General features: G+C 35.7%; 1 protein-coding gene across 1 annotated transcript in view; it reads right to left on the bottom strand.

Annotated features, from left to right (window-relative positions):
• Positions 1–9,675: 9,675 nt before the first annotated feature.
• Positions 9,676–19,480, bottom strand: part of LOC136249431 (fibroblast growth factor receptor 3-like) — a 126,615-nt gene continuing 116,810 nt past the window's right edge. Inside the window, exons 15-22 of the mRNA XM_066041436.1 lie at positions 17,541–17,769; positions 17,146–17,336; positions 14,349–14,444; positions 11,902–12,116; positions 11,376–11,416; positions 11,230–11,326; positions 9,952–10,074; positions 9,676–9,896 (exon numbers count right to left, since the gene is read on the bottom strand). Coding sequence (XP_065897508.1) covers positions 9,857–9,896; positions 9,952–10,074; positions 11,230–11,326; positions 11,376–11,416; positions 11,902–12,116; positions 14,349–14,444; positions 17,146–17,336; positions 17,541–17,769 — 1,032 coding nt within the window. The 3' untranslated portion in view covers positions 9,676–9,856. The remainder of the gene's footprint in view (positions 9,897–9,951; positions 10,075–11,229; positions 11,327–11,375; positions 11,417–11,901; positions 12,117–14,348; positions 14,445–17,145; positions 17,337–17,540; positions 17,770–19,480) is intronic.

Raw genomic sequence — 19,480 nt, 5'->3', positions numbered from 1 at the left:
ATAGTGATTATTTGAATTATTACTAGGTAGCTATAGCTAGATGAAGCTAGCTACAATTAGCTAGCTAGCTAGCCATACCATGTTCCAGAGTGGCATCCCCCTCCCTTTTTGAAAGTCTGGATCTGACCCTGTTGAGCTATATAGCTAACTATTCTCCAAAACTTTTTTGGTAGGCCTATGTAGAGTGGAAGGAGTTTGAAGTAGGCGTAAAATCATACTATTTTATCATTGTTGTGCCCCGTTGCATGTCATGCAGATTCATAATTGCCACTTCTTGATATTGATTATGGGCTCCCTTTCAAACTTACAATGTTTATTCAACAAATTTCAACCAAAATTGTTACCAAATAAGGTTATAATGTAAAGATTCTCTTGTGGGGCTGTTTGCTTTGCCCTCTGCATGTCAGCTTTTAGAATTGCCACTGGAATGCATGATGATAACGTCATAATTTCACAATTACATGTACATTTTATATAAAATTACATGAAGTCAGGAGTCTAGTCTCAGAGTTACCAACTTATTAAAAAAAGGAATAATAGCTAACTGGAGCCCTGGTAATAAGACTTAATAATTATATCAACAGTTCAACAGATCGACTACATCCCATGATACTGATCATGAAGCCTGAGCATTAAATATCCTGGAGATGGCAACCTGGGCTAAAGTGTACAACGTATTGTTAAGTCTTGTAATGGTTAAAGGTACGAAATGGCCTAGACAGCCAACTTCAATGCTCTATTAGATCTGCATATGTAGCTATATATAATTGCATACCTCAAGATTCAAACTTGAAACAGTTTTTAATGAAATTTCTCCTCCTATAGCTCTTATTCCCTATAAAGTTTACTGTTTCCTTATAAATTACTCCCATATCTCAATCATTTCAATCTCATCATGGCTACAATTCCTGAGGAACTGGTACTGTATTAGCCTAGACCTTCACTTCAGTCTTCCCTCTACTGGCATTTTTCTACACAGTCACTCTCTTCACTTTAACTCTTTGGACAATCGTGACACTCTGTGTGTGAATTTGCTTCTTTCCATACTGAAAAGAGTAGAATAGTAAGATATGATGAAAGGTCGTACACCACTTTAACTTGCATTGGCTAGTGAACAGATCCTACTTTTACGTAATTATTTTTTGCATGCCATCAAAACACATAGATTTACAGATGCTGGCTACTGTCTACTGACCCTTATTGATGGGATTTAATGGTTTTATTAAATATTTTTCATATGCCATCTTGTCAAAGATTGTACAACTTAAGGTGTTCTATTGTGTCACTAAATGCCAGAGCACTATTAGCTACCAGTCTTATAGACTATTGTCACAGTTGGTACCTGACAAAGTCTGTACTGTACAGTGATTCAAACACTATCATTCCTCGCTGCATTAGTGAATCCATTTCTACAGGATGCTACCAAGAATGCCTTTGTTCACTTAAGGGCAAATGCGGCCAGATATACAGTCATCAAGTTTCATCCTTGAGAAGTAGTAATTACCTCTCTGCCTACTACAGACTTTCACGGAGGACAAAACTACCAGTCTTTAGATTATAATATTATATTCTTTGCTTATAAATTGGGCAAATATAGATCACTTACGCTACACGGAGTGTGCTTTGCAACACTTCAGAAGAAGAAGAATTGACCCTATAGGTTACATTTGGCATTTACCCTAACTTGAATATTAAGAAAGCATAGTACTTAGTAAGGTACTGAAGGGTAATTGGTTTCAAAGGAAACATAACATTTACTATAGGTAATCACCAGTAGCTATAAGTGTTGACAAGCTTAGACTTAGTAACTTATGTAAGGCCACAAAAAGTTAATTATATGTTTCTGGTTCCCTTCCTGGTAATTTTTTTTTGCTGAATGAATTGCACAATCACCATACAATAATTTGTAGTATATTATATCTGTTGAAAAGTTTTCATGTCTTGTAAACACTTTTTTCTTATAAAGATGCACTAACTTTATACATTAACTTTGTTTTTCCCTATAGCCTGCTAATTCCATGTACTGCTACGTATGTCAAATGTAGTGTACCACATCAAAAAAAAAAAAAAAAGAAAGCCTGGTCACCTGGTAAATTTTGGGGAATTGGTAGGACCAGAAACATATAATTAACTTTGCACGGCCTAATTGTGTGTTCAAAAAAAGCCACATAAGTTATAGCAACAGACAGTTAAGTAGATACTTCCACAGGAACACAAGCACATTGCTATGGCTTGTTGATATCATTTCCAAGATTATCCACAGTAACCTTACAGATATTTGATGATCCCACATGTATACTCTCTGTCACAGTGTGTTAGTAGTTATAAATTGTAATTTGCCCCTCTTTACAATCATACAGGATTTGCAGTGATGATGCCATGATAATCATTGTAATACTGATCATGATATTAATAGTGACAACTAAGGGGAGACAAATAGTGATCAAGATGTAGCCATTGAGGATAACATTTTTCCCGTGTTATAACTTTATATATGTACATGCATGCATAGTTTGCTGTTGTCATAGTGCAGCAAAGCATGCTTTAGAAGTCTTGTATATACCACATGTTATTTTAATTGTTAGCTACCACAGATTCATTGTAGAAATTCAATAATAGATGAAAACATTATAATATCATATTTGGCTACACCCATAAAGAGAAACATACTACAGTAGCTAATTATGTATCAATGAATTTCTTCCACGATGTCACGGTCTAAAATTGTTTCTATATTGTGCCACCACTAATTTATAGGTGCTCAAATGGGGATGCAATTAGAGATCGCTTGATTCAACTTTTTGTGCTGTTCCACCATGCAAGTAGCTGTTGTAAATTTTTTTTATAAGACTATTGGAAATATTTGTCACATTGCCCTAAACGATGCTTGCCACATTGCTTGAAACGATGCTTGCCACAAATGCTTGAAACGATGCTTGCCACGATGCTTGCTTGCCACGATGCTTGCTTGCCACATTGCTTGAAACGATGCTTGCCACGATGCTTGAAACGATGCTTGCCACAAATGCTTGAAACGATGCTTGCCACGATGCTTGCCACGATGCTTGCCACGATGCTTGCCACAAATGCTTGAAACGATGCTTGCCACGATGCTTGCTTGCCACATTGCTTGAAACGATGCTTGCCACGATGCTTGAAATATTTGTCACATTGCCCTAAACGATGCTTGATGCACAATATTGCTTTTACAATATTGTGCTAAGTTTACTCATTGAGACTCTAAGTGGTAAACTGAATAGAATAACTGGTTGTCATAGTAATGTGTACAGTGACTATTCTACTAGAGTATAGTTATAGAAACAATATTTTTCACTGGAATGAGGTTCATGAATCTATTTTATGTATGCCCGATCGTACCCACTTTAAACATCGGCTATATTCATTTTTGACCACCTGATTTTTGTAAATTTGTTTTTGTTGAGTTATTGTTGCATTTTGTCTTGCTTTGTTCTGTGTGTGTGTGTGTAGTGTTATTTATTCTCTTTTCGGATTAGGTTTATCCTTCGGTATGACCTTGTCCTATGACAAAAATAAAAGAGATATTCTAATAGAGCAGTCAGTCAAATACTCTAATAGGGCTATTAAATATGAATACTGGTATCTGCAGCACCATTCCACGGGCACCTTTAACTGTTTATAGCCAGCTAAGAATTTTTCAGGTAAGACGCACATGGTCCTTTATGTGCCATTCTATATGATAATTGGCTCACAACTGAACTGTCACTGTTCCGTACAACTCTTGATCAATGCAGACCACTTAGCATAAATTATTTACATAAAACTGCTCTATATCAAAATTTTCAGTCTTGCAACTTATAAAGTACCTAGTACCTTTGCCCTCCAGACCCACTGCTCCATATTATACCTTAGTGCACCCCCCTTGCCAAACCCTGAATCTGCCTCTGGGTAAATTAGGCATAGTTACACGTTATTAGATCTTACCCACATATTACTTCCAGTCTTCTACAGCATTGTCTTTAACAACTACGCCAAGTTATTGCTTCTGTTTAAGTATTTGTGTTAGCAACACATGTACATTGGAACTCCATAAATTAAAAAAGTGATTGGAAAAGGATTGTACCCATAACCATGGTATGCATGTACAGATAGAAATGAAAATAAATCATCTTACAACACATCATATTGTTTCAGCCATACAGGCCTAGAGTGTTAGAAACAAAAAGACAAAGCTTAGGAGGAGTTTGTATTTAAGCCTCAATATCTCAATTTTTTAGTCCAGGAACTATAGGGCAAAACAGGACACCATAATCAGAGCCTCCAGCTAGAACTTCCTCTTGTAGTAATGGGTCAGGTACTGTGCAGTTACCACCATAAAGATTTACCTTTTGACGTGGTACCACAATAAAGATATCTGACCAACAACATCTAATATAAAAGTATATTACATAGTAGAATAATAAACCTGAGTTAAATCAGTTACTGCAGAGTATGTCAGTGGTTGCTAGACAACTGATAGTGGCAAACACTATAGTTACAACTTCACTTGACTGGCACTGAAGTCTATAGACAAACACTGGAGGTGGCAATTACATTTACAGTTGGTTGATGATTTTATTGACTGAAGTCTAAACAATAAGACAGGATATGTAGTGTTTGTGGTTATACAGAACCCATACTCATGGCTTGGTGGTGGCCAAATATTACATATATTGTTAAAAGAATCCATTCTGTAAAAAGTGCCCAGCCTTTATAATGCATTAAGCATGAATTATAATTTTGCAAGTTTGGAAATATTGTCAGCTTAATACTGTTACCCTATCCAAACTCTGCGGGCAAGAATTAAGGTTGTGTAATATTGTGTCTGTGGTTGATGTAACTGGGGAATTACATGTGTAAGTGACATAAGTTATGTGACTATAATGTGTTCAACTATCAGTAGGACTTTATACACACTTGGGAACGCTGTCTTCGTTACATTCCATGAATGCTATCCCACTAGGGACCTGTGAGAAGTGTGAATACGGGGAAATATATACAAATGAACAAACACAGATTACATACTTTTTGTTACTAAGCTGTTGTTTTAAATAAGTTTATTACAGTACGTGTATCACTAAATCTAACTAAAAACTAAGGTAATGGAAAACATGAACTAATTCCATGTTAAAATGAAGACATTAAGTTAATTGCTTCAATCCTGCTGGATCTATTTCTCGAATACATACAACTATACAATGGGGTCTTATTACAAGTATGAGTGCTATCATTAGCTTTCATAACAATAGTCTGATCCAATTTCAATAGGAGTTTGCTGTAAGTATGTACACAATTCTCACATCCCATCACAAATCTTTCATCCTGTTTGTAACATTGATACTACATCGATTTGAAAAGTTTTCGTCAAAACTATGCAGGTTAATAACATATATGCATGTACACACTAGTACATAAACAAGATAATTGCGTATATATGTATAGTGTAATGAAGAGATCTTAAAAGCTATAGTCCTAATTGTCATATCCTGTAGCTTTTACTGTTGTTCCAACTACTTTTGCTACTCCTAATGTTTGTGGTTATACAGAACCCATATATAAATATACCCATGGCTCAGTGGTGGCCAATACCATTGAAAGGAACCTGTAGTTTAAAAAGTATTTTCATAGCACCTTTATAACTCAATTAGACATAAATCATAATCTGGAGATTTGTAAATATTGTCAACTTAATATTGTTACCCTCTCCCACTCTGTGGGCAAGAATTAAGGTTGTTCAATTATGCATGTCTGCATGTGGATGTGTGAGGAATATTTTAATTTGTGTGACTTATGTTCAAGGTAGGCCAAAGAATGAGAGGATGCTGCATGCAGTTGGCAAAGTGGCATGTCTTGATCAGGCTGTTGAACAGTGAGGAAATCAAGCCCTGTAGCTTTTCAAGCTATGATTGCTGGAGGCATCAAGCAGTCAGTTGGTAGAAAAATCTGTTAAATAAACAACATTAAAATTTCATAGAAACTTGTTGGAAGAGTTTGGTTTGGGGTTGCTCTGAAGTCATGAAGGGAAGTAAAAATTGGTTTTGTTTGGGAAAGAAAGCCCAAACCTCCAGGATCCCTACTATACAGTACTACAGCACTACCATACTGCATAATACAATGAAACCTGTTCATCAGGATAGTGGACACATGGACACTTATCAGGATGGCCAGATTTTCCCTTAATCAGCATGTAAACTCACCTGGAAAATCCGGACACCCTGATACTTTTGATCAGTCCCAAGGTGTCTATAATACACAGGTTTCGCTGTATGTATAGTCACTTGTTAAACAACCAACTGTATGAAAGTGTGCAAATCAAACTTTGTGTGTACATGAATACTCGCAGATTTGTCAGCAGGTTACGATTTGTTAAAATGATAATACATTTTTCGTGTAATTGAACTATTTTTTATATTTGTAGCCTCCTTATCAGTGATCAATTAAAAATGATCGGCATTTACCATCATTGCAGCCATGTCTTGGCCACCACCTTTAATTTCACAACTGTTTTCACCATAACTTTTTTTTTTGGGGGGGGGAGGCTGCATATATATATAGCTAGGTGATGTTTAAGGGCAGAATGCTTCATTTAAATTTGGTGAAATTCATATAACCCTTTTTAAAGCTGGCTACAGCATAATATTATGGGAATAATAGCAGTGGTGGATCTAGAAGGGTTTCAGTAGCTAGCTGGTTTTGACAGAAACCCACTTTCAGAATTTCATTTTTAAAGTGATGCTGGCTGAGGAAGTCATATCATTCTTCTGTTTTAAATAGCGCTTTATCATAACAGTAACATTTAACATACAGAATGTCTTCTTTTTCATCTCTGAGGCCAACTAGATCAAATGCACAGCCCACTCGATAATAATTTTTTCAGGTGCTGGTTTTTGCATGAGTTCAAAATAAAAAAATGAAAGAGGAAGAGACCCTGATGAAAACATAAAGCAAGAAAAACAATTATCTTCCTTTGATAAAAAGGATGTCTAAATAGTAACACAATGGTGTAGCTACATAGCTATACTAATGTTATAGCTACTACTGCAGTGGCTTTATAATACACCTCCCAGAACCCCCTTTCAAAAATTCTAGATCCGCCACTGAATAGGTTAGATAGGAGAATACATTAAGAATCATAGGAGAAAATTTTGGGAAGTGCCTTTTGAGTCAAGCCTATATAATTACAATGGAAATATAAGGGGTATATAAGAATACACAGATGAACAGCGTAGACAGTAAGTGTACAGTTTAGCTTACCAAGAGCCATACTAACAAGGCTACATGATGAAGAAAGCAAAAGCTGGAAAACAAATGTTATCTAGGGATTCGGCAAGATTATGCTGGTGTCACAAGAATTTCCTAGGTGTTGTTTCCTGTGCAGTGATCTAAACATACAGTGATATGTTTTTGCCCCCCCCCCCCAAAATATTTCTATATTACTACTACTGTTGCATACCTAGGCTTGTTTGCTACTGCGGTGCTACTGTGTTATGTTTGGTTTAACTAGCTACCTGCTACTCCGGAGTACAGAAATATTAGAGATGGTTCCCATCATAAAATGTAAGCCAATATAAGAAGCTATAGATGTGCTACTTGTGTATTAACACCTATGTGGTAGTAGAGAAAACAAAGAAGGTTTATGGTACATGTATAGTAGCTACTGCAGTAAGCGAAAAGGCACATCTCAGACCTAGTCCATGGAATTAACCACACAGTCAAGTTATGCTTAGTCAGTAGAAAATAATAAATATTTAAAAATTTAGTACTGACCTATTGAAAGCATAATTTTAGGTCGTTCTGAAGTGTATTAGGAGTTTAAATAGTTAAACAAGGGACACAATAGAGTATGTGGGTTCCACAATGCAATATAAACAGAATAGGGTGAGCATTATGTGGTCACAAAGGAAAGAGCATGTGGATTTATCGAGACCACATGGAAAGTTGGAAAAGTTTGTCTCTGCCTAAATCCCACTCTATAGGTCTAGGAGACTACATTTAATAGTTATACCATGGTTGCAAGGGATTTTGCTGATGTGTGTATAAACATATTCTATAGATGCATGTTTGATCAGGGGAGAGAATATGTACCCACAATCTTGTAAGTCACACGGGGCAGACTCGAGCTCCAATTTTCCCCATCCATGTGCAATAATTCACTTTATTTTCATTTTCATGTGCAAAAATAATATTGCACATTTTTTATTATTTAAGATTCTAGCAAAAATTTAAGCATTAACTATGTTGCTTGCTGCCTTTAGTATATTAACTAAAACACAGGAAAGAATGTTGCTAAATTTGATCTGTAGCTAGCAGTGCTACAAAAGACCAAGATACTCTAATAATAGGAATTAAAAATAGAAATCAGAAATATCTAGGAATTAGAAATATCTAGGAATCAGAAATATCTAGGAATTATGTTTGATAGCAAGCTAAATTGGAGAGATCAGATATCTCAAGTATGCAAAAAAATGTCTTATTACCTATTCTGGATTAACTCTAATAGAAAATCACTTTCAACTACCATCATTAAAATGCTTATTAACTCGCTTGGTAATATCATATCTAGATTATGCACTCCCAGTGTGGGGACCACCACTCACACAGAACCTAGTAGATAGATTACAACGTCTGCAGAACTGGGGCATATGTATAGTTTACTCTTTACGTAAGTATGATCATGTATCTAAGTATTGTAACAACCTATCATGGCTACCAATTAAAAATCATATTCGTTATCGTTGTCTCTGTGCTATGGACCATTATCACTATTCTCAGGACAATGTTATTCCTCTAGATCCTCCTATCTTATTTGGTTCACTTCATAATCACAACACACGGCACCCCACAACTTATGCAAACACTGAAAGATGTCATTTATCAAGTACACAATGATATTTTAGAATACAAACAATTAAATGGTGGAATCAATTACCTAACAACAATAACTATCAAGAATTTACTTCCACTTTACATCAACATTTACTTACTGATTTTAAAACTTAAGTTTTTTTCTTTTTTTTTTTTTTTGTAATAATTATTATGTAACATATTATACTATACATGTATGTATGTATGTATGTATGTATGTATGTATGTATGTATGTATGTATGTATGTATGTATGTATGTATGTATGTATGTATGTATGTATGTATGTATGTATGTATGTATGTATGTATGTATGTATGTATGTATGTATGTATGTATGTATGTATGTATGTAAGTGCTGCGTATGTATATTATGTATATGTAGCTATGTATGTATGTACTGTGTATACTCCTCCTATATGGAAGAACGGCTATGCCGAATATAGGAGTTTAAAACCAAATTCAATTCAATTCTAATAGAACAGTAACATAAAATTACATTGATTTCATTCACTGCAAATCATATTTTCATACAAAATAAGATGAAATACGGTAACCTCCAACTCAAGATTAGCTTGAGGGCAACCACCATCATTAGATGATGCTTGACAAGAGAACCACATCATATTGTGCCACATGGTAAAGGTGGTTGCGTATTGTACTGACCAGCATTAATTATGCTTATCTAATCTGCCATGCTGTCATGAAGGAAACATGAAGCTGAATTTGGGTGATTGTTTGGTAGGAAACCACAATGAAAACTTCATGATCTCTACTATATGGTACTACTGTACTGTATGACATCATGATTTATATGACAGTTTCTGAATAATACATATACCCTACAAACATGATAAGTTGTGTAGTCAAACAATTTATTAAATAATGTGTTTGAACTGAAATATATGTGAGCCTTGCAAAGTAAAGTTTATTCTGAGAAAGTATATGCTGTGGTGGTATACATCATGTAGATACTATATTTGCTCATAGACAATATTTTGGTGATCCATTTCCCTAGTAATTGTGAAATATATAATAAATTAAGTCTAAACTATAAGGTCTAACATACGATAGTAGCTCATACTTTTCTTGAGAGTAAGAATTAAGAAGTGCTTCCAAGTCAGTTTTCAGTTGAGAAAATGTAGGTCTCTTAAATGGATTGGGATTCCAACAACACATCATCTGATAGTATCTTTCAAAGTAAACACTTATATAACAATGCCCTACCATACCATTACACATGTAAGCATCTACATACATATATAAAACATGGCCAGCTATAACACTGAGTATATGAAATATTGGTGCTGCTGTTACAGCTACAAAGTTTTGATATCCAAACATAAACTATACTTTCTGTTCAGCACCTTACACATTACACCTACACTATGGCACAAAATAAATACATATATGTACAGGTATATACATAGGTCTACCCATGACAAAAAGCATATGATGGACAGGTAAAATTCTCTATCATGCACTATGGTATTACCGTATATTAGTGATCATGGGGGTTTGCATTTTCAAATAATAAGCATGTTGATCAGAAAAAAGCCTCATATAATACCTTCGTGCTACCTTGGAAGTATTGGTTATATAGGTAGAATCAAGCCCACAAGTGTCTTCAAAGTGATCAAAAATGCTTCTGATAAATTGATAAAGAATTTTTAAAAAAATGATTAACAGAATTTTCTACAGACTGACTGACTAACTAACTGTCTACCCCAGGCTGACAAGCATAACTCAATAATGACTAAAGCTACAGACTCGATATTTTTACACTATTAGACATTGCTTCAGGTGTCTTTTGGCATACCGCACTACATAAGTATATTTTTGCATCATGGTCTTACCTTTGTCCTCCTTTGTGTCTCATTTCTTCTTGCATGCTGACAGTGCAAGGTGTCGATTCATGGTATAGCATGTGATGGCTTCCTTACATTTATCATCTGTATTTTCCATAGTGACTGAATTGATTGCAGAGGTGCTTCTCATAATGTTCTTCAGTGTAACATGCTGAACTTAGCTGAAAACGGCCACTTCGCTTTTATCAATAATTGATAGTTAGGGCATGCATTGAGATAAAACATAAAGTATGGTGTCATTCTTTCTTTTGATGTGACATGCACTGGTTCACTATAGTCATAATCATGTTACAAAAAGTAAACAGACAAGCAGAAGGAAAAATTAGGATTTTAAGTTTGGTTAGGAATCATAGCCATAAAAAGGTAGTGAAACAAGGGAGGTTGCTTACACCTGCAGATACATTAGTGGACATTTAATTCTACTTCAATTTCCTTCTACTTGTATATTTACTTCTTCATGTATATCACTTATTACATACATGGTTTGAGGACAGTTATTAGGACAATCAAGTCTTTCTCCATCCATGAGAGAAGCCACCAATTCAGCATTATTTAAAGTTGGATAAGGGTAACTGCCTGTGTACACACTACAAGTATTAAGACACAATTAAATTCATCAACTAACCATGTGTAAATATCTCCCATAAGACAACGCCAAATGACCACCTATAAGTAAAAGAAAGATAACATTATATAGATAAAGTATACACCAACAACATTCCTGGTATCTACACCAAATATCTGGCTAAGGTGTGAACTTCAAAAAGTTGTCAGATTAAATTGATGTGATTAAGATGGGTTATAAGAACTGGCTGTGGTAATGTAATATTGTTAATCCTGCACCTAAAATGAAATCATTGTAATAAGGATATCAAACCAGAGTGAGAAAGGATGTAGCCTTCATAAATGACTTTATATGGTATTAAAAAGATGTGTAATAGAAAGGCTATAGTGCCCAAGAAATGGTTTACTTGCAAATTTTAAGGACACCTCTCCTAACCTATACATGCATAATAGTATGCTATAAAGGTTACATGTGTGGCTCAAATGATTTTCTACACTTGTACAACTGAATAATCACATAGTTCTAAGGGCATAAAAGCTAACACAATAATTATATATGCACTTCTACATACACAATAGAGACTTACACATCTGAGTATAGTGTATAGTTTCTGTCAATAATACTTTCAATAGCCATCCATCTAATGGGTAATTTTCCATCACCTGTTTGCACATATACTGGATCAGCATACACTGTCCTTGAAAGACCAAAGTCTGACACTTTCATTGTGTAATCATTTCCAACCAAAACATTTCTACATGCTAAATCACGATGAATTATGTTGAGAGTACCTAGATACTCCTAGAGAATGAAGAATATAACCAGTTTTATGGATATACTTATGTAATAGTCATACCACAACTGCGAGGGATTTTGCTGATATATACACCCAAGGGTTGCAGGCCTGAGGGATATGGGTGCATATATCAGCAAATCCCCTAATAGTGAAAGAACCCCCATTTATTTAATACACTGGTATCTGATGATCATTTGTGGTGTTAAAAGCGTGGGTTAATAGTCCTCAGAACATTATCCATGCATCATTATGCTTCAATGCACAACATTACAACTTACAATTGTGGATTTTGGGTTTTCTATTTTGCATTACTTTAAGGCTACTAACTTCACTACTGAGACAGTAAGTAAGTTACTATATTATAAGCAAAGTATTTAGGACTATAAGTTACTATCTTATTTTAGCGATCTTGTTCCGTGGTCTGCTTAATGGCTAACATGTGATGCGCAGAAGTACGCATTCACACATCACCCAAACAAATAATTAGTGATCCTTCATCATAGAAAATAGTTTGTTAACAATCAACTTGTCATAATTTTGCGACTACACTCAGCCTAGCTAATTAACTAATACTGAATCCCACAATGTAATCCTGCATGTCACTCAATATAACAAGTCAAAGTGTACTGTATCTTTGAACTGGTTGGGAATCAAAGCCACGAGCAAACTGCATTCCTGTGATATTGCCTGGGCAATATGTGAATTAAACTTCAAGCAGCACCTTTGAACGTCCATGCTAAAGCAGTATATATAAATCATTCAGTGGGTTCAGCATTTGAAAGTCTTTATCGATGACACACACAACTGCTACATGATTACTGAGTTATAACCACACAAAGAAGACAATTAAGAGTTCATCAATAATCCAGCTAACAGCTCAGTTAAATAATAGCTTGCACTTGTTTATCATTCGGTGGAATGTGTGAAGATATGCCATAATATACGGTGAGCAAAGCCACAAACCATGGTGTATCACTTACATGTAACACTTTCACACCTCAGATCAAAGGAGCCACCCAGGCTACATTTCGTATATGAAATGTAGCCGGGCTACAACTGGGCAGTGTTTATATAGACATTGAGGCTGCAATTGATTGTGGGGATCGATTAATACTCACGTGATTAGAATGCACGACTTGGATTTCATCATGAAAATCACTCATACAGAGAGCGTTTTACTATCCTTGCCATCCTATGAGTTGAAAAACGTTGGGCTAAGTGGTATAGCTTATTGACCAATTGTTTATGCATGTTTTCAAATACGGACACGCCCTCATCACAAAGCTACCACTCTGCACAGTGTAACCACTCTACAAGCAAGCTTACCTGCCTAGGCCTTTAGTGAACTCCGTACTTTTTCCATAAATGATTCAATAGCACTGATTAAAACATTAAACTCGTGTAACCAAAATTCTCCGTGATATCCCTAGGATATGTCCGTTCATCGTATATAGCTGAATGTAACCAGAACGTACTAGCTGCTGACCCATAATCAAAACTTTTAGGTATGCATATATAATACAGCCAGTGGCTGCACTCATATTGGCTTGGGTGATTGATTACCCTGCACAGGCTATCAGCCTGATAAGTGTTACATATTAGTTGTAACACGGGGCATTCGGGCTTTGCCTGATATGTATGCCCTCTGCCCTTGGGCCTGTGGCCTTCGGGTAGTCAGGCATACATATCAGGCAAGCCCTCATGCCTGTGTTACAACTGCTACATACTATAGTTTGCCTTGATATATCAGTCATATACCAACAATATACACCCACAATCATTAAGTTTGGCGAAAGTGACAGTATAATAATACAGTAAACTATGTGGATAGTATTAGTACCAATGGCGGATCCAGGATGTGGCATTTGAGCCATACTTCTTTTGATTGAAATACTAAACCTTGTCAGTCCATAATCAATATTATTTATGGAACTTGCATATATTTTATTTTACTACCATTTACCTAAAACAAAAGTCAAAGCAACCATCGTGCGTATTAAGTGCCTCTAAAATATCATGTTGTTGGTATGTAAGACATTCTAGCCTTTAAAACAGCCTTTAAGACTTCACACAAAAGCCAAAATACTATAAGAGGTGATTATTTGCTGCTTCAAAAATACAAACAAATCACTTAGCCTGTTTGTGCCCCTCCCCTTGCCAGCTCCTGGATCCGCCCCTGAGTACATTCATACAAAACTTGGTTTCATCGTATGCAATTAATATGTGTAAATACATACCATTCCACATGAAATTTCCAGTCCATACTTCAATAAAATTTTAATGTCAGCATTGGAAAGCATCGTATCCCCTGACACTTGTCTTGCATCAATTCTCTGCCACACGAAAATAATGAGAAAGTAAATTATTGTCATATTTTTGATGATCATTATTAATCAACATGTAAAGATGATACGTATATTTGTATAATTCCATTATAATATAAATCTTTTAGCAATCTTTAATAACCAGGCATGCACTTACATGTGGTTCAGTTGTGGGACACACCTAGTTTCTTGAACTTGTTTGATGAATTGTCTTTGTGCGTATATGTGTGCATGACTGTCCACATCCACATAAGCAAAGGCTTAAAGAATGAAGGCTATGTTATAGGCACTGTGCTTAATGCACCAGAGAGTAAGCATATTCTCATCATGCCGGGGTTAAGTACCTACCCTTTGGTCATTCTACTCTTTGGTTATTGAACGGGTAAAGTTGTATAATATGTTTTCAGTAGTAAAGCTTTACAACCGAGTGTGGTAAGTATAGCTGTCATGAATTAATTACTGCAGTGGTGGCAAAAATAGGTCCGGTAGATGCAACATTTCAGGTCCATAGCCAGGGGGGTTCAGGGGGTTCTGAAGAACTGCCCTCTTGGAAAAAAAGGTCCACAATTTCAGTAAAAAGGTACATAATTTGAGAAAATAGGTCCATAAATTCCACAATTTTAGTATCAAGTCGAACTTTTCAGCAGCAAAAGTCCATTATAACTACAACTTACTAAATACCACTAAATATCAAGCTAAATTAAGTGCTCTTGAGTAGCTTATTCAGTGCTTGTAATGCAAGATTGATATACTCTAATAGAGCAGTCAACCACTCTAATAGAACAATCACTCTAATAGAACAGTCACCATTACATTTTCTTTTAAAAGCTGTATGTAACCTATTATTTATTTACAAAAACATACTGAGATCATCTAAACTAGAGCTTAATTATATTAAAAAATGGTAGGCAAACCTCCCCCTTTCCCCCATACAGACCCCGTGTATAGCATCCGTGCTTCGACTCCATGCAATGTGTAAATTTCATTGTTTAAGACACTCTTTGTTCTGCTCCACTACCCCTGTTGATCATGAGAGACTGTTCAATCTTTCCCATTCTTATTCACTGTGACATTCCAACAATATATTATACATGCATGTACAGATGGTATAATTACAGTAGCAATAGATCCCAGATGACATCCATATAGCTGGTCCTGAGCTTACCTAAAAAACATTTATTTATATTGACTGAAATGCCATCTTTTTGTACCTATTTTCCAAACATTTCCTGGGGGACATGCCCCCAGACCCCCCTAGTTTCAGCATGCTCTACAGGCTGGGTGTGCTTCACAAATCATAATGTAATCTGCATTATACCATATAAAAAAGGTCCACTTCTCTTCTAAAAGAACCTATCCATTTAAAAGTCTGGCTATGGCCCTGCATTTGTTGGTCCATAATTGTGACCAGACCTGCAAGAACCCCACATGTTAGCACATTTTTTGAATTCAATTTTTATAGCCAAAGGAATGGTCAACTGAAGTTTCAGCTCTAGAAGCCAAGAACTTTCAAAGTTACAGTGCTGCTACAAAGTGGCTACAACAGAAATAATCAATTTGTACAGTGACAATACAGAAAATAAACTACAGGTACTTAATTAAATGGTCATAACTTATGAATGCAGTCCTCTACTGAGATGCAACTTACACCATTGGGTTTTCCATGTATAGGCAAATTCATTGCTGGGTAAGTTTTGTCTTCCAGACTCTTCCTACAACCAGGGCGAAGACAAAAACGTGAGAAAATGTGATAGTGAACTGTTTGTCCAATGCGAGGCAGACTATTGCTCATATCTTGCATCTACTCCCAACATGGAAATAAAAAGTTTTAATCTCCTCCTGCTTTGGGGATCGTGATGCTACCAAGGTTTTTGTTGTTATCACCTTCCTTCATTGTGAAGTAAGCGCTCAAAAAATTTACAGGCTATTTTTGATTTTGCAAATATTTCACCTGTTGTGTTTATTCTGTAAAATTAGGCTTGAGTTAACATGTGAGATTCTTGCAGATCCGGTCACAATTATTCCAGAAGAATAATACACCTTAATAGAGCAGTCAAAATACTAATACTATTTTCCATACAACAGTCAACAAATACAAAAGGGCTTCATCTGTATTGCAATAGTTTCAAAATACTTTATTGCCAAAATTGCTCCCCCATTCCAGTGAAATTAGTAGAGAGCTAAGACTTGTGAAGGACATTATCTATCCACCATTAAAGCACCATTAAGGAACCATCCCAAATTTGACCTTTAGTGATTTACGTGCAAAATAATTTTTAAAAATAATTTTTTCCATACTGGAATGCAGTGATGGATGCTGGATAAGGAATTCTCATAAGGGAAGATATTGGACAAAACATTTAACAATACTTTTTAAGCTTATTATACGTTTAAACATTGATGATCTTTGTTGGAATTTTATAGACAACAGACTTTAAGGACAATTTGTGACCCGGTCTGACAAAAGCCCCGACATGACAAATCATAACTTAGTTTCAAGCAGATTCACTAAATGTGTGAGTAGTTGTTATCAAACTTGGATATCTGGACATAGTTGTTATCCAACTTGGATATATGGAAATGCTATTATAAGACTGGCTTTGCCAGGCTAGGTTACATTTGTAATGTTGTAATACAGTTTTATTGAATGGCTCAGTATTCTTAATTTAGTATTTGTTTAAAGTACACTTAGTTATCATACATTACGTACCTCTTTCTTGTGTGCTCTAAGAAACGTTAGTAAATTTCCATTTGGAGCAAAATCTATGATTAATGCTAGTGGCTCTTGAGTCATGCAACAGCCAACCATGTTGATAACATATGGATTAAGTCCAGTTGACACCTTCTTCATTAGTTTAATCTCCTTCAAAAAGTCACTCTTATCAGTTTCAGTAGCATCATCTTTATGCAAGAAACAAAATTAGTGTTATTTTCATAACTCTCTATGTATTCCCTGGGAGGTATTTTACAACTACGTATATTCCCTCCCACGTTCAGTAGTCCTCAGTCAATGAATAAACAAGTATATCCAATGGGACATAAACTTGTGATATGTGTCACATACATTTCTCACACTGCAGCAACTACAAAAATTGTGGTCCTAACCTGGAAGCAACTTTACAGCAACCAGAAATCCTTTAGCAGGGTCATCTTCATTTTGGAGTTGTCTCTTATTTTGTCCATGAAAAATTCCTTTGTACACTTCACAAAAGTTTCCTTTACCAATTGATCTCTGTTCTGGCATTAAGACTTGTGTATTGTTAACTTCCCATTCATCATTTGGAAGTAGCTTGATCAATGTCATATCACCTTCATCAGCATCAGGTAGCACATTCTATCATTGGAATATAATAACATAATATAAAAACATGACTTTTCACTTACAATACCTGTGCATATCAATCTAGTCAGTTCACAAACATAAACAGGGGCAGAGAACAGTATTCAGAAGTGGGGAAGGGAGGGCAAGTCATGTGGGGTGGCTGTAAGTTAAGTGTTGTAGAATCATTACGTGCCAATACTAGGTGGTCTGGGGGCATGCTCCCCACAGGAAACTTTTGAAATTTGATTGCTTTGAAATTGAATCTGAGAGAATTTTCAGTGGTACATGTGTACTTGAATAGGATACTCAGTCTCCTATAATATTATGGCAATGACTATCATTAAGATACTGTACAATTAGACACACCAGTAATTGAAGGCATTTCAGATAGACTCATGCTCTTGATTACATATAGATATATGTGTTAATGAAGACATATTGAATTAATTGCATAGCAGGACCAACTTATATAATTCCGCTGAATGTTCTATTAGAGTAGTTAGGTGACTGCTCTATTAGAGTAAATCAAACTCGTACACTCTCAGCACTGATTCATGCAGTATTCCATTCTTTTAGCCCAAGTCCCAGCAAATCAAGGCAAAGGAAGTTGGCTAATAACTACAATACTAGTTGCTTTACTTTGGAAACTGGGCATTGGGAAAAGTGAGGGGGCACTGCCCCTCCACTTGTGAAAGTAGGGGGACAGTTGCTCTCTATTTCTCTGCTCCTGAACATCAATGCATAATATGTTTTGATCTTAGAAGATAATGAGGTCTTTAAAAAATCTACTAACAAACCTGCTAGCAAAGTCATAAAAATGGTTAGAGACCTGCTAGCAGAAAGACCTAAAGCATTGCGAATCATGCTTCAATAATTGATTTGCCATGAACTCCTACGCATATGCATATTGCAGACTAATGACCTGCAGTGGGTGAACAGTTACCCAAGTTCAACCACTCCATATGCCTAATAAATTTAATTATGGAGGTATGTAGAGTCTAACATTGTAGCTACATTTTACAATGAATGGACAAATCCAGAGATATCAGTTTAGCACCAATCTGTTTACTAGAGTGTTTAAGACTGTTTTGTCTTATAGATGGACTTTACCAAAGACTTATGTGCTTTATCTGTAATGTGGGTGTGGTCTAGAAACTGTGCCTGATACTCATTCTGCTGTAGCACCATAAGCAACAACTTGACTTGTGACAATTTTTGCCATCATAAACTGTCTTAAAACTGTTTTATACACCTGTTTACACTGCTGCGATTCCATAGGCACTTGCAACAACTTATCATTGTCAAATTTCTCACTGCTTTCCAACTAAAGTTCAATTCTAACTTTAGGAAACTGCAATATGGTGCAAATGTGATTTCTTCAGCTCTTCAACAAAAACGTGTTTGGTCTTCCATACTTATTTTAAGATTGCTTTACAATTTTAAAGCAACCCCAATTCCACAATGACTCCACCTGTATAGCAATATAAATGCCCCCGTAATCTTAGTCAGTTAGATACCACATCCTTGGCTCTTTGTGTTTAAAAATCTCGGAATTGCCTTGGGTTGTAAAATCCACAAAGTTCTTTGTGCTAGGTCTCTAACACATTAACACTATACATAACAGATGCTAATAGTACAAGTATAAGAAAAAAATAGGAATTTTAAATTAGAGTAGGGACAGTGTATAGTGCTGCAATAAAAAGTACTGTGGGATATTCACTTC

The sequence above is a fragment of the Dysidea avara genome, chromosome 3 (genome assembly GCF_963678975.1).
Source record: "Dysidea avara chromosome 3, odDysAvar1.4, whole genome shotgun sequence".
NCBI classification, from domain to species: Eukaryota; Metazoa; Porifera; class Demospongiae; order Dictyoceratida; family Dysideidae; genus Dysidea; species Dysidea avara.
This window is presented reverse-complemented; position numbering and strand designations above follow the sequence as displayed.